Source organism: Diadema antillarum, unplaced genomic scaffold (genome assembly GCF_040938485.1).
Source record: "Diadema antillarum isolate AM-2024a unplaced genomic scaffold, OU_Dant_1.0 seq00000376_RagTag, whole genome shotgun sequence".
Classification (NCBI taxonomy): Eukaryota; Metazoa; Echinodermata; class Echinoidea; order Diadematoida; family Diadematidae; genus Diadema; species Diadema antillarum.
The window spans coordinates 1,505,909-1,522,282 of NW_027271375.1; the positions used below are offsets into that span (position 1 = coordinate 1,505,909).

Genomic DNA, 16,374 nt, shown 5'->3' on the forward strand with positions numbered 1-16,374 from the left:
TTGCTTACCTAGCTGATCCCAGAGTTGTCTGTGTTTGTCGGTCATGGGCGTTCCTTGCTGTCGCCATAGCTGCAGCCGCGGATCCACCATGAACTGCTCCGTGATGAGCGTCAGCATTCGCGCTCCGTTGGAGTCCCTAACCCGTAACATTTCTCGTACCTGTGTCGGGCGAGGTGGAGAATTGCAGATGTAATTTCTAATCCGCTCGCGCCGTTTCCCCCTACATGAAGTAGCCTGATTTAAAGACTTAATTTGTATTTCTTTTGTCTTGGTTGCGCATCATAGTCATCTTGATGAATCTGTACAGACTTACATTTACATTTACTTGCTATATCCATACATCATGTCAATTATGTATTGTTTCTACATTACGTGTTGTTAACCCTTTGTACGCTTTGAGCACTGATTGGCACGGAAAACCCCATAGTGTTGTAGTCCCATCAAAAGTCCCTGGCAATGAAAAAAGGTTAACATTGTTTGAACACCCTTCAAATTCCATGACAACATGAACAGAAATAATTTGAAAAGGATGACTAAATTTTGACCTATGTGAGAAGCAGAAATAGCATGATATCAGCCTGAAGGCAAGGACAAACAAACCCAAACTACCCTTTCATATGAATCGCAAGACATTCAGTTCATGGGGAATATTTCCATCGCAGCACGATAAACATTACAATTTCATTAGACGTTGATGCGAATTGAAGCAGTAAACATAACAGGATTCAACTGGATGAACGTGACAATGTCTTGACATGTTTTCCTTTCAAAATTCAAGCCATCTCTGGGGTATCACTATGACAAGGGGAGGTTTAAAGTATCAACCCCAGCATGAACCACTGCTGAACATATGAATTCCTCCGAGACTTACAAAGATGTAAAACCAAGAGAGTATGAAGTCACAAGCATATCTAAGGCAAACAAACATTCTTTTCTAGACATGATTACTCCTGACCCTAACCAACAATATATGGACCTTGTCACTTCATTTCCCTGTGGACATCTAGGCTGTTATAAACTGAACAAGACTGGAGTTAATGTCACATAAACACACCTTGTTTCACATACACACACACTGACATGTAAATATTCACATGCACACATACCATAAGTCCCTGGGGGTGGTGGTGGTGGGGGGGGGGGGGGTGGGGAAGATATTTGCAACCTATCCCAATCGCAGATCTCCCTGGAGAACGGCGCCAAAAGACGCACCGCTCCCACAAATTATGTGAGCGACGATGACATGGCAAAACAAAATGTGGAACGACTCGGTGATACCGATTTTTTAATGCCACGGCATTGCAAAAAAAGACTGCGCACAGGTTGTAAATCTCGGAGCAATCCATCACATTTTGGCGTTTTGTCACAATAACATGTCAGAGACAGGAAAACCCTCACTCGTGCAAGAGTGGTACGGTTCAAGAGAAAGAATAGCTTACTCTAGGTTTCACACTACTCTCTCTGACTGCCCGGCATTTCTTCTGGTTTAGTGATAACAACACATTCATCATGCCCTCACACAAAATTAATTTCTTGGCAACAGTTATTATCTTTTCTACATGGGGGGGGGGGGGGGGGGTGTGAGGAGTCAATGTACATCCCTTGAATCATACCTAAGATAAGCACACCAGATGCAACAGTAAGTTTTGATTCAGTTGCACATATTTTCAAACATTAACAAAAAAAAAGTTGAATGCAATGTCCTGAAAGGATTTCAAAGCTGTCTCATCCTGTCTTTCTTGTTACCTGTAAATTAGAAAAGCTACTTATATCTGCACACACACATACACATGCTCATCTTCGAGAGCACTGTATACTCAATCTATTGTGCTTTGTTTTTGTTATGTAGTACAGGCCTGGACTTCCAGAATGACAGCCACTGGCTGAGCAAGTTCCTTTTATCACCATATTGAAATAAAATTAAAATTAATGAATGAAATGAAACAAGGTCCTAGTGCAGAAACATAATCAGAGGAAAAAAGATTCCAACCTTCAAGTTAAAAAAAAAATGAAAGTTTACTCAAAAGAGAGATTATGCCTCCAAGAAAATGCCTAAACAGAACCTTCTTCCTTCTTTTTCTTCTATTCTTTTATCTATTTATTTCTTTAAATTTCTAGTAGTTGCCTTGGGATGGAAGGGCAGCCAGTAACAAAAAATCCCAGTGCCTGGAGCAGAGAATAGCTGGGTACCATCCTACATACTATACCTTGGCAAATAGTGAGTTCAGTTGTTTCCCCGAGTCATAGTAGCTGCCCTGCTGCAGGTACAGCTTCACTTGTTCCTGGACCTGTTCCTCGTCCAAGTGCCAGCAGCTGTCGTCGTCGATGCTGGCCCCCGCTGTCGGGTCCGGTGCACCTACGACACGGGGAGGAGAGGAGGAGATATCATACAGGGGGAAAAGATTACGAATCGGACTCATTTTAGAACTAACAGCGGTGATGACAAAACTCTTTTCCTGTCACATAGGCCTACAACTTATGAACAGGATTGTCTACATTTTTTGTTGCTTATTGTCTTGCTGTAGCTACTGTTGTTACTCCTACAGAGAAATAAATGCAATTAACAGTACATTTTCTACCAATCCACTTGAATACCAATGATTGTGAATTTCACTGATGATGACATGGGTATCCTGGGCTGCAAATAAATTTTTATGAATTAGAATACATTGTATATAAAACAAAAGGCACATGTTTTTGTTGTCAACAGGCATTCATGCCTCTAATTTTCTGAGAATGATCAATAGTGTTCTTCTCCATGTACTGCACGACAAAGCAGTTTAAATGTCCTCTCTGACTAATATGATTTTGTTGTGTGTGTGCTAAGTAGCATAGTTGTACGCATTCTCTTCTACCTGTTTCCGGTGTATCAAAATTGGGGGAACATTGTGTTGGGTAATGTTCAAGATACCATATTGGAATGACACTCTTAATGAGTGATTACATTAGGCAAAGAGTCAGAATCTATGACAAATTTCTGCACCAACAGCTGATGGAATTGTATGATTGCAGGGCATTCATGAGTATCATAGCTGTACATGACAAGTGATTACAGCAAAAAAATGTGATTTTTTTTTTCTCCAAAACATGACAATTTTAGAGCCTCACATTTCATGATTGCCGAATTACAGTTCACAGATTAAGATCACGGCTGTCATACGGGGCAAAATGCTCAAAGCGGCAAGTTGATCCCTCTCTCGCAGCAGATTTGAACATCATTTAGGAAGTGAAATATTTCCTGGTCATTAGCAGATGTTGAAAGATGTTGATAACTAACTTTCTTGCCGCTGATAATGACGCTGAATATTCCTCTCAACTATCGTGGATCGGATGCTCAAAAAGGGAAAAAAAGAAGAAGGCAACCATCGCACAGGAAATATGAATGAAACTGAAAATATCAAAAGGCACGGAGCTTCACAATTCTTGCACACTCCACAGCGGAGCGCTGCACAATTAACCCTCTTTCAACCCCACCGAGAGAGGCATCGCAGGAAATTCATTGTCCCCTTCTATTCAATCAATGGCAGAGCGCGATTCAAAGGCTGGCATTTCTCCGAGAATCCAGCGCACCGGCTCTCCCAGTGTCTCCGCCGGCGTCACTGCACCACGGCGACGTCGTTCGTGGGCTTTTACCCTTTTGCGGACAACAATGCGCAGATAAGTTGATGTCAGGAATGTAAATTTCCAAAAGAGTCGGAGGGGTTTTTCGCAGATTGGCGACGTCGTGGCTACCTGGAAATGCCAAGGCTCTGCCTATTGACAACCTACCACGCACACAGAAACGTGTACATGTCAATGTCCGTCTATGACATGATAGCATCCATTCCATTGTAGCTCCATGGCTTTTGTTGTTGTCGTTGTTTCTTCTAAAGAAGCGCTTTGATGCTATCCTTGGTCACGCATCTTTTCATCTATTCATGCCGTGTACTTCCCGTTCCAGTTACATTTCTAAATGCAGCCCCGCACTGGAGATGGATTCCTCTTTTATGCCAACAGGTGAACTCTGTGTGTGCTGTAGTTACGAAAGGTCAGTGTGTGTAAAGGGCGGAGGGAAAATGTGGCCATTTTGTCAGTGCTGAAGGGCAAGGTGCTCTAAAGGAGAGCAGACGGACGGAAGGAAGGGGGATGTGAGACCAGGCAAGCTTGTAGATGCCGGAACACTTTCATTCTTAAATCTATCAGATAAGAAAATTGATGTTCAAACATTTCACTTACCGGTAAGCATCCCCTATTTCAATGGATGTAAATGTACGTTTACATATCTGTATTGTAGAGTCATGTGTTGGATGTTGTTAAACATAAGCACCTCTACAAATACAGTGGAGTTTTTGTGTTAGTATTCGCTTGGTTTTACAATGGCATTCGTTAAGTCCGCTACAACTATTTTTAGGCCCCGTGTGAAAGATTGAAATCAGAAGGTTTAGAGAGATCTTTGGTGGTAAGGGACCCGACTACCTCAGCATGTATGGAAGCAGGCATTATCTCTCATGTCATGTGAATCGAGATCCTGCACGGGTCATGCACTGGGGGGCTCTCCTGCACCCCTCTCTTTTCTGCGGGGTCTGTAGTCACGCAGAGAGCGAAAAGGGGGGAGATCTACCGATTGGCAAGGAGCGGACTCTTGGCGCGTGGAGAGCAGAGATTTCTAGCCGGCTCTTCCCTTGCAGTCGTCGGAGAAAACTGTCGCAGCTCCTGTCGCACGGCAGCTGATCAGCCCATTTCCAGCAATTTCCTGCCAAAACTGAGGGGATCTTCCCAGACCCATTCCCCCTTACCCCATCCCCCCTTTCTTCCTCACTAGCTGACACCCAATATGCCTGTGTTCTACTCGTGGTATTTGTTTCCAGGCTTGTGCCCTCATTGGAAAGGGGGATTGGAAAGGGGGGTTGGAGGGGGGAAGGGGAGGGGGAGGGGAGGAGGGGAGAGAAGAAAGAGGGGTGGGGAGAAGAAGATGATAGAACAGGTGGGATCCAGGGGAAGAGTTCAGAGAGAAGGGGAGGGTTGCATGAGGGGTGAGGTGTCAGGGGTGAAAGGTGAGGGCTGAAGTGAGAGGTCAGGAAGATTGCGACAGGAATACACTGTCACTGCAACACATCAATATTATGATCACTTTGTACACATAACAAGTGCAGGTCAAAATAATGAAAATGATAGTACCTAATAAATGAAATCCAACCATTTTTTTCCCCTCTGGAAATTGACAAGTTGTCAGAGTTTGATGATTTACAGACAAGAAACTCTGATGTGGTCAGTGAAAAAAGAATACATTTTTGCCAATAATGTCCCACAATATTCACAGTCAGAGAAATATATAAATATTTTTGGTGTTTATAAAAGTGTACCTATTCTAATACATTTATTTATGTGTCAGTATTCCTGTTGTGATTAATAACAAGTCAGTATGATCAAGAATATTTGACAATTTGAGGAAGCTACACTTATAATAAAACTTTGGCAAATTCCTTTTAATTCGATTTTTTTTCCAATATCATACGTACCTTTAAAATGGATAAAATGAAGTACTCTATTAGACTTTTCAATAAACTCACGTCACATGATTCAGCTATGACTAGATCTGATACTATAAGCCACATCACATTCCAAACTTCCTTTCATGGTAAACAATAGAATTTAACAGTCAAATCATGATACTGTAGACCAGTATCACTGAGACCATTGTGGGGGCACTGTGGCATGGTGGATAAGACTCTTAACTTTCAGTCAGGATACAGAGTTCAAATCCCATCCAGTGCTTACTTCCTTGGACAAGACGTTTTTACCCACCATGTCCCTCTTGACCCAGTTGTATGAATGGATACCTGGCAATGCTAACGTAATGATAATGGCAGGGCACTCTGGTACAGCTGGCGTGTAACATTAAAGAGATTTCCCTGGATAAACAAGACCGTATTTCAAGTATACATGCCAAATGATATTAAAGATAAGTTGATATCCTGGAATATTGTTTAAATTTCGCTTTCAGCAAACCTACCGGCAACCTGATTGATTTCTGACTTTGACTGCAGAATCTCGTCCGCCAGCTTCTGGGCAGTCGGCAAGACGTTGGTGTGGTGGGCAGCGATGAGGTACTGGGCGAACTTCTGGAGTTGCTCGCGGTCCATCTGGAGTAGCGTCTCTGAGATGGGGAGGCGGAGCTGGACCTCCCGCGCCCGCCGGATCCTGTGCAGCGACAGCGCCACCACATGCTGGCACCAGAAGATGTCGCGGCTGCCACAGGTGCAGGTCACCGCGGTGATCTTGCAGCGGTCGAAGCTGATGGACACCCGGTGCCTCTGCTCCGGCTCGTAGAGCTGACCGCTGGGCTCGCTGACCGTACCGCTGAGGTGGAAGCCTGGAATGGTGCAGAGAAGAGAAGGTGCACATTAATCATCCATCAATAGCGACTTTACAATCAATCTACCACAGTAACTAACATCCTTGGTTTCAATATCTTCTCTAGCCTACATGGACTGTCTAATTAATGAAAAGAGAAATATATGATTAAATGCTTGTAGCTATGTGGTACAATATATTCCTCATAGATTTCTCTGAACAGTGGGGAAAGAATGCACAGAAAGTCTTTTGTTTTAATTTCCAGTTAGCATCTCCTGGCATATACAGTGTATTTCAGTTTCTATGTGCCATTATGGGAGAATGACAACTCAAGCAGCATCATTATCAGCTCTTCCTCTCATTGATATTATCATCATCAGACATCATAGTCACTCATTTCAATTCATTTATTTCCAAGATAATAATAATAATAATAATAATAATAATAATAATAAAAATAATAATAATAATAATTATAATAATTATAATAATAATAATAATAATAATAATAATAATAATAACAATAATAATAATAATAATAATAATAATAATGATGATGATGACTGCACAATGACATCACCATACAAAACAGTAGGCTTTACAATACAAGTGGATGCATTCAGACAGCATGTACATGTACATCATTAAATAAATTGTAGATGGGGACACCAGAAGCAAAATATGCCTCTCCAAGTTATCCCCCATTTCAACTTTTAACATCATAATCATCATCATAGTTGTCATCACCGATTCAACACACTATCAATCCACACACTAAATCTTTCACCACTAGCTGCCTTGCAGATCAAAGCAAAATGAATAACTGTGTACTGATAAGGAGAATATGACATGCAAATGTAGATCTATGGACAACATTGTCAGGTCAAAGGTCAGGGGTTAAAGGTACTAAGTACTGTAAACAAAGAAAATAATACTGACATACGGTACTTCACTGAGTGGCATTTCCGAGATGAGAGAGCATATCCCTCCCCCCTCTTCTACTCTCATTTCACGGAAGGACAATGTTACTTACATCTCTACAAGTGCAGCTGAGGTACGAATATATGCCTACCTTACCCATACAACACCAGAGCCATGAACTTGATTTCCAACAATAGCCTAATCACTCACAATTTTTTTTTTTTCATAGCACATCACAGGCCATTCCCCTGTGAGCTTCACGCCCTTGTGGACACACGTCCAGAATTATACACTGTCACAGTTGAAGAAGTGCCAGAACTCTAATTAGAGCTATTAGAACCGGGACGACATGAATTGCCAAATTGATGCGTAATCTCTCTTCCATTCTCATAAAAAAGACCAAAAAAAAGCAACTAAAATGTACTTCAATATGTGCATGGATGAAGAGCAACTGCCAACAAGTTGTTGTGTTACACCCAACCTTGCCAAGAATTACTGCAATTGAGATGTTGTAGTCGCCATATAACTGGGTTTCGCATCTTGCGAAAAATCACCGATGCCCATTACCATGGCTACAATCATTATCCATCTAGAATATAAACATAAATAATAGGACAAACATGCGAATGGTACTTAATGTCAAGCACATAAACACAATGATGACATCTTCTCATTTTCCTTCACAAAGGGCTTAAATACATTTAACTAAAATCAGTCTCTGACAATGCTTACAAATTAGGGGAAAAATGAGCAGTGTGGTTCCTTTGTACATATTATACAACCTATTGTAGATGTTATTGTCTAAACATTAAGCTTTATAAAACTAGAAAAAAAAAATATGCCAAAGATGAAAATGAACAGTAAATTCTTCTAAACCATAGTAATCTCTCACAGAGTAGAGTAAAATATCCCGTTTGCGGCAGTTTAAGCATTGTTAAGGGTTTTTCCAACTTGTAAACAAATCAGGCAAATTATTTTCAACCATTTCATATATCATACACAAGATTATTAATTAACGCAATTGTTTTCATGAAAGAAATTTACCATTGACCAATGCAGTTTTCATGATTTACCAGGGCAAAACCCGGCACAATTTTCGCCGATAAGGGCGATATGCGACGTAATATTTCTGCTTGCGGCACGATGTACAATCCCTATGCAATACGCGCATGCTCCGCGATCATTAGCTAAACGCCTTCACATGTCTCGCGAACATTGCATTAGCGCCAATTCCCATTGCGAAAGCACGTGAAAATAGCGTGCGCACATGCATTGGCCGCAAACAAGATCACAATTCTGGCGGTGTTGTCAATGTCTTTCTCGTGTTTTTCTCATTTTTTTTTCGATGGTAACATCCACTTTCCGAAAAAAATGGCGGCCCACATCGGCTCGCGAAAGTTCTATTTTACGTGAGGATATGTTTTCAAAATCCATGAACATCGAGAAAACGACAAAAAATCCAGTTTCTTGGACCATTGTTTCTTAACTGTTATGTTAAGAAGTACCGAAAATTTCATTTTGGATGCGATATGTTGTCATTTAGGTGAGAAAATTTCACTTTCGTCAGAGATCGTGCCCATTTTATTGGTTGATTTTTGTTGATTGCTAGTGTGTTAGTATATGTGTAGTGTGCATGTAACAGTGCAATGCTGTGTTTAGCTGTATATTACCGTGTATGTTGTACCTGCCGCGAACGGCTGCACGGCCGCTTACTGACGCAGTTACTCTAGATCATCTGTACAGAACAAATTTCCCCAATCATCAGGCACAAATTTTTTGCGAGTCAAAATAAACCGGTTTGTGAATGGTTTACTAGCACTTGTGATATTTGGTCATAGATATCGTCCCAGTGACAGCATTTGAACATGCTTGAACATATTCCATCTATTTGAACTTTGTCCATTTGAACATCACCTTACATGTCGGAGAAAAGAGGGCAACGATTTTCAAAATCTGGTCACCACAATGATAAACACTGCTTTTGCATACTACAGATATGCAAAATATACTACAACTTTATCTGCCTACTGCGTATTTTAGTCGATAAATTATCGGTTACATGTACCTACAATAGGTGCATTTATGTTGACGTTGATTAACTGCAGAATTTTGGGAACACAAATGCACCACATGAAATACACATGGGCAATCCCACAATAACTATTCCCTTTTCCACTTTTGATATTTGAGCTTTGATGATAAAAGTAATTCAGATTTGCCTCCTTATGTTAATATATTTTCTTGAAAAGAATAAGTGTGAGATATAGTATAGATAACATTGAGTTCATTCAATGGGCGGATTTTTTGTTATATCACATTAAACGTCAATTTAGACAGTAAAACAGGCATAGAAAACGGGACATTTTAAGTATCAGAAATCTAAACAGTAATCTAAAAAAAATTAGCAATGAAACTGAATCCAGAACAGTTCCATTGTACAATCTACATCAGATTTGCAATAAGAAATGTCTCTACCTTTCAGATTTACTTCATTTATTAAATGAAAATGGATTTCAGTTATAGCCTGTATGATATAGGCATGTCTGTCCATCCCGTTACATACCTTCACCTGTTAATTTATTTTGTTCCCAGTGGGCAGAAAGAGAGTTTTGGTGATTAAGTAGTTTCATTACGGGATAAGTTGAAATGTTTTAACCAAAACTAGCTTAGCTTGAAAGCAAATTTAATGCAATTGGCAATCAAACTTAAGTGTTGCTTTGTCTGTCCACTTTTTGAAGGTATGTAACAGATTTTAAGGAGACTCATTTTTTGAAAAATAAGCCATATCAGTGCAGTTGCTTGGATTCATAAGACATGCCAGGCCAGCATCTACATAATCAGTATACTTCCACTCCCTAGGGAAGTCCCACAAGTTTCTGCCGTGACTTGACAGTAGCCAAAAACTTGTCTGTCCACTTTGTTACATACCTTCACCCATGTTTGTACCTTCATTGAATATAAGATTTAATAAAAAATACAGAAAGATGAGTCATCAAGGTTTATGGCCTCAGAAAGACATCATATACTAACAATGTCTGAAATCACTTTCCTTTGTGGATCATTCAAAAATATGTGTGAATTAATTTTTTCGTGTGTGGACAGACAACCTGTACAGTAAACGCATGTGTCTGTCCATGTTCATACCTTCCTTGACAGATGATGGTGACATCTTTCTAGTAATAGAATTAAACATGATCTGGATACTTTTATTTCATGTCATACACTATTTTTATTAGCAGATTAGAGAGCTCAGATGGTTTTAATAAGAAATATTGGATGATTCCACATGTGAAGGTACGAACATGGACAGACGAAGGTATGAACATGGACAGACGTCTGTCCATGTTCGTACCTTCAAGATCAGATTCCCCTCATGATTATTATCCTTCAGGTGATGTAATTTTACATGGTCAAAATAATTTCATTTCATGTAATAATTTTTTTCCATTAGCAGATCAGAGCATACAGATGTCTCTTGTTAGAAATTTTGAGCCATTACACAAGTGAAGGTACGAACATGGACAGACGTCTGTCCATGTTTGTACCTTCAATGACACAAGCTCCCTGACCACATGGTTAACATTGTGTTGTAACTTTAAACAATTGTATTTCTATGAAGAGCATTTACTTTAAGTAATTCATACACAGTATAAAAAGTAACAAAAGTTGTTTTGAAAGGCCCTTGCTTTCCACATTGGCTTAATAGAGAATTTAAACTAAACATGTAAATAATGTTATGACTAATCAATGTTAACATTTCACAATATTTCATAAAATAATGTACATACCCCGGAAATATTCAACTTTGCTTTCATTGTACATGGTACCTGAAAATATTAATTACAGCTTCTTTCAAATTCTGAATAAGATATACTGCTGAAGGGGACCAATGTCTGTCCATGTTACATACCTTCACTTTTGTGAACATGATGATCCAAGGTCCAGTAGAAAGAAAAGGTGGTCCTAACATATCTTTTCACATTTTGATTATGGCAGAACACATATTTCGCTACATGAAAATAATAAAATGGTATTTAATTAGCAAAACTTAATTTGCAGCCTGAATGTCCCGTTTATGTGCCCCACTTATTGTGAGATTGCCCACTTCAAAATACATTGCAAAATACTGTGGTACTTACAGTATTTTTTCAAACTTTGCATGAAATGGACGTACTCATGCGAAATTTGAGTATAAATTGTGTTACAAAATATGACAGCAGTTTACTTCTCATGTGATACAGCGTGTATGATACATTTTGCTTATTTCCCATTAGAGATATATGCGCATACACAATGCTTACCAGAAATACCACAGTATTTCATGAATGCGTACAGTACCAAGTGGGTTACTGCAGTGTCCACTACCGTGGTACTTTACCAATGAGAGTGATGAAAAAAAAATGTGGCATTGAATACCGCAGCAATTCTACTGTGAATGCACTTAGAAATGAAGTGACATTTTGCACAGAAAATTTTCACCCTCCCCCACAGCACATAAGCTTGCATTATATACACTCCTGAGAATCAAAATCATTCATAAATCATTCAAGACATTCCACTTCAAGTCAGAAATGCAAACTCCGTGGAGAGATGGGTCCGTCAGGCTTGCATAAATTATGCTATGCGGGCTATCATTTTGTTTGCTGGTCACAATAGATGATTAACAATGCTCATTCCAAACCATCCTTAATCAAAAGCAGGTCAGACTGCAGACAGGAAGGCGTACGCATACAATTTTTACACGTTTTCCGACATGACAACCGTCGAGCAAAACTGGTGTGATATATGTCCATGTACCAGTACTTTAAGATACTTCATGGCATGACATTCAATTACAAATTAATTGCTGGAAGGAAAGAGTGTTTGATATTACTTTTGAGGGAAAAAGATCACTTTTTGACAACTTCAGTAATTACACTAATTTTCATATTGAACTTATTACAGAATAGATTATGCAGTGAATCCATCAGATCATTAATCATTCTTGTTTTGTTTTATCTGTCAGTAACATTTCAAGCCTGCATATTATAAACATAAATCTTGATACACTTGTATAATAACTTCATGTATTTGTGCGCTTCTTTGTCGGGCAAATCAAGGTTTTCCAGAGATATCTCCTATCGATAAAAGGGTAAATAAACCCAAGTATGATGTGGATTGCTTGAATGCAGCAATATTAGAACACATCAGTGAAAGTTTGAGGAAAATCAGACAATTCACTCAAAAGTTATGAATTTTTGAACGTTTTGGAGCCACCACCGCTGGATGAGAAGACTACTACAGATCATGATGTCACATATGGAAAACAATATTTAAAGAAAATATTTATAAATTTCAACATATTTTCACTTTTCTAGCACAATGATAGAGCATGAGACTAGCAGGGGGATAATATTACCCTTGACATACAATACAAGTAACAAGTAGAGGGAATGTGTACTTTCATGAAAAATTCAAATTTGTGAAATCTTCTTTTGCATTTTCTTCATATCACATTCCGTATGACATCATGATCTGCAGTAGTCTTCGCATCCAGCCATGGCGACATCAAAATGTTAGAAATTCATGATTTTTTAACGGATTGTCTGATTTTCCTCAAACTTTCACTGATGTGTTCCACTGTTATTGCTGCATTCACTCAATCCACATGCATTTTGGGGTTTCATTCCCCTTTTACTCTTGCTCTAAGAGATCTCAACAGGCATTGGGGATTGTGACACAGCTAAGTTTTCCTAGCATAAAATTTCAGTCTGCGAAAGCTCTTGAAGGGAGAAAATATGCAAGGTTCTCCAGTGATGTGTAAACTAATGCCGAGGCCACACTGTACACTTTTTCACTGCTACACGTACACAACTTCAAAACCAAGGTTTCACACGAAGGCAGGATTAAAATCGAGGGGGAAAGAACAACGGGGCCAAAAAAAAAAAAAGAATTCCCCTAATCCTGCCCCCCAGCACATGATTAGTAATAATACTATGCAGAAAGGAGCCCTGGCTTTGTAGCAAGCGTGTGTCGTCAGCCAGTTCAACGTGTTTGAAGATTCCTCTGCCAAAATGAGCTCCTAAGACATGCCCACGGTGAGGGGTGAATTCGTCAGAATGTCATGCAATGGCAGCATCACACGTCTGAAGGGTGGCGTGGAGAAAACGAGGGAGAAGGGGAACACAGCCAGATGGACAGATGCAGAGTGGCGGAGCTCTGACCGACGCAGTTTGAAGAGTTCTTAACTGGAACGGACAGGAAGAAGGAGAGGTCGACGGGAGAAATGGACATTCGGTAAAGTTTATTCCTGCATTTATCGCCCACCACTAGTGATTTGCTGCGGGGGTTTCACCGTCGCATGCATTATCATCGCTTATGCTGACTGAGGGGACCAGGCAGAGAGTTTGGGTTCTAGCCTACTGAGATCCAACGATGATATCAGATGCTACACATAATATCCTTTTTCAACATGACTAGCATCTGTAAAAAGGGGGCATGTTGAAAATGGGGGCTGAAAATACCCCCTCCAGCCGCAATCAAAAGTGCATCCAAAGTGATGCACATTTACAGAAGGTGACAAACAAACGGAGCATTGCCGAGGCCCTAATGTACAATGTAGATGCACCCACCCCCACTTTTTGGTCAAGCACCTCAACCCATCCCCCCCCCCAGTTCCCCTCCAAAATGGTCCAGTGCTCTGCTTTCGCTACCGCTTGGACACAATCAATATGCTACGATGGACCCGTATTTTCCTACTGGCCACTAGGCCATGCATGATAATGCCGCACGGTTGGGAACTCCTCCACTCGCGAATCGCCCCCATCACGGTACGCCCTAAAGGTCTCACCGATGATCGAGTTTCGGGCAGCGGTGTGCGCACAAGAAAGGGGGAGGGGCAGTTACCCTCACTCAAAAAAAAAGAAAGAAAACAAACAGAACGTGGCGGAGTAAACCGGGGAGAAACGAAAGCGGGGAACAAGGACTGGACCGTCACGGAGACAGAGAAAGAAATACATACTAGACAGAGAGAGAGAGGGGGTGAGAGATAGTTAGATAGAGAGGGAGAGAGATCGGCGAAAGCTTAAGGGACCCTGAGTCAGTTTCCTAGCTCGAAGATCCCCTCATTACAATCCCTCTCGCTTGTCCAACCGGACATCGGCAAGCATGCGGCATGGGACAGAGCTTAGTGGATGGACACTGAGTCGTCCAATACAGCAAACAGGACAGAAGAGGATGTGGGCTGAACAGACGGGACAAACTGCATTAAATAAGCTGCCTACGTTGATGCAGCCCCTTTAACATCACATCAGTGCGCTGTCATTGCCTTTATACTACAGCTAACAATAATTACAGTTTTAAACATGCATAAGATCCTTCCAGACATCTATATGAAAATGAACTTGTCTGTGTGATTTTCTTTCTCTGCCTACGAGGGTTGCATTGCAGATAAAATCACTCTCAGAAAATGCCATACTATAAGTGCAGGGTGTTGCATGTGTAGCTGTTACCATGCAAATGCAAATATCTACAGAGAATTCTTCAATAAAAAAAGTGTTACTTTTTCCTATACAGTATTCATAAATCCAGTGTATACATAATCCAATAAACAATCTCTAGGGAAAGTTGTACTAAAAATTTCTTTGCATCTTCACAAAATTTGTGGATTATCATGTATTTTCCCGCATGGGCATTCAGTCCAACAGATAATGGACTACAGGATAAAAAAAACAGAACTTATAATTGCATACATTCATACATCAGTACACTACCAGCTTTAGAATGCTGTCCCAGAAATAATATCCGTCCATCTCTGTGCGAGCGACCAATTCTGATACATTTCACATCATACTGGAGACTAAACTAATACACTGGATGTGCTCCAATAAACAACTGATGGGGTATAACAAAAAAAGAGGAAGAATAGAAGGTCTCCACACATGCCAGCATGCATATTTTTACACTTTTTTTTTACGGCACCGTTCCACTCGTAGGACAAAAGAGTGGACAAGCCCTGATGAGTCTCATTACATGTTACAGTGCACAAAGTGAATGCAGCTACGATACAAGGCGCATGACAAGTTGTACAGCGTGGAGACGAAAAGACCTTTCCAATACACCAGCCCATAGGGAGAGATAAAACATGAATTAAGAGGCCCGGTTTCCCTCATATCGGAGGGGGGGGGGGGGGGGGAGAAAAAACAGAGCAGCATGAAAACCAGCTGCTTCAGAGCAATCAATCTGAAAATTGATATCATAATTTCAATTGTGCTCAGTCCCAGTTGAAATGATGATGTACACTGTACACGGCCAAACGCTCTCCTTTCCACGGCTCACCCGTAAACTCATGGGCACAATTCGCAATTTGCGGGTAGCTCTGCGCTTGCAAACATATCCCCTGGCAAGCGCGGGGAGTCCGTTTCAGCGCAAAGCTGACTTTTTCTTGCGATGAAGTCTCTTTATCCCACCAGATTGAGAAAGTAATTAGAAAATCAAGCCACGATTTGCAAAAGGAAAAAGAATATAATTTCAGGGACCCAACATAGGTAGTGTTGTAATACTGGTTAGGCAGGATCGTCTGTTTCTTTTTAAGCAATCATTGCTGGCCAGGAATCCTTTTCTCTCTCACAATGTGATGAGCATCCGTATATATTCTATTTGCATGCTGGAAATTTGAGCTGTAAATGAAATATCAAACAGATGGTGATAATGAATGGAAATCATGAATATTTCAATCCATTTGACCATTAAAAAATACAAAGAAAAAGGGGGAACATTGCAAAAAATTGTTTCAATTATTATGATCAATAAGAAATTTCCAAATTTACATTTCAATCAGTAGAATTTGAATTTCATCCAGTTTCCATCTTTTCTGCTAAACGAAAGGATTGAAAGCAGAGCATGAACACACAAGCTCAATCTCACTCATATCCATGGTCCCTGTCTGCATGTTGTCGCAAAGCACGAAATGGGAAATTCGTCCCTTTCATGACTCAGTGCATTTAATTAAGTGCATACTTTTGCGCAAACCACATCACACTAAAATCATTTCCTTCTGGAGCGAATGTCAATTTGCGCCCTGTTTTAATTAGGCCAGAAAATCACGGGATAGACCCACATAATCTCTGTCTGCTGCCCTCA

General features: G+C 40.4%; 1 protein-coding gene across 1 annotated transcript in view; it reads right to left on the reverse strand.

Moving 5' to 3' along the window:
• Positions 1–6,307, reverse strand: part of LOC139731515 (zinc finger SWIM domain-containing protein 5-like) — a 53,181-nt gene extending 46,874 nt beyond the window's left edge. Inside the window, exons 1-3 of the mRNA XM_071642399.1 lie at positions 5,993–6,307; positions 2,208–2,356; positions 9–159 (exon numbers count right to left, since the gene is read on the reverse strand). Coding sequence (XP_071498500.1) covers positions 9–159; positions 2,208–2,356; positions 5,993–6,122 — 430 coding nt within the window. The 5' untranslated portion in view covers positions 6,123–6,307. The remainder of the gene's footprint in view (positions 1–8; positions 160–2,207; positions 2,357–5,992) is intronic.
• Between the last annotated feature and the right edge of the window lie 10,067 nt (positions 6,308–16,374).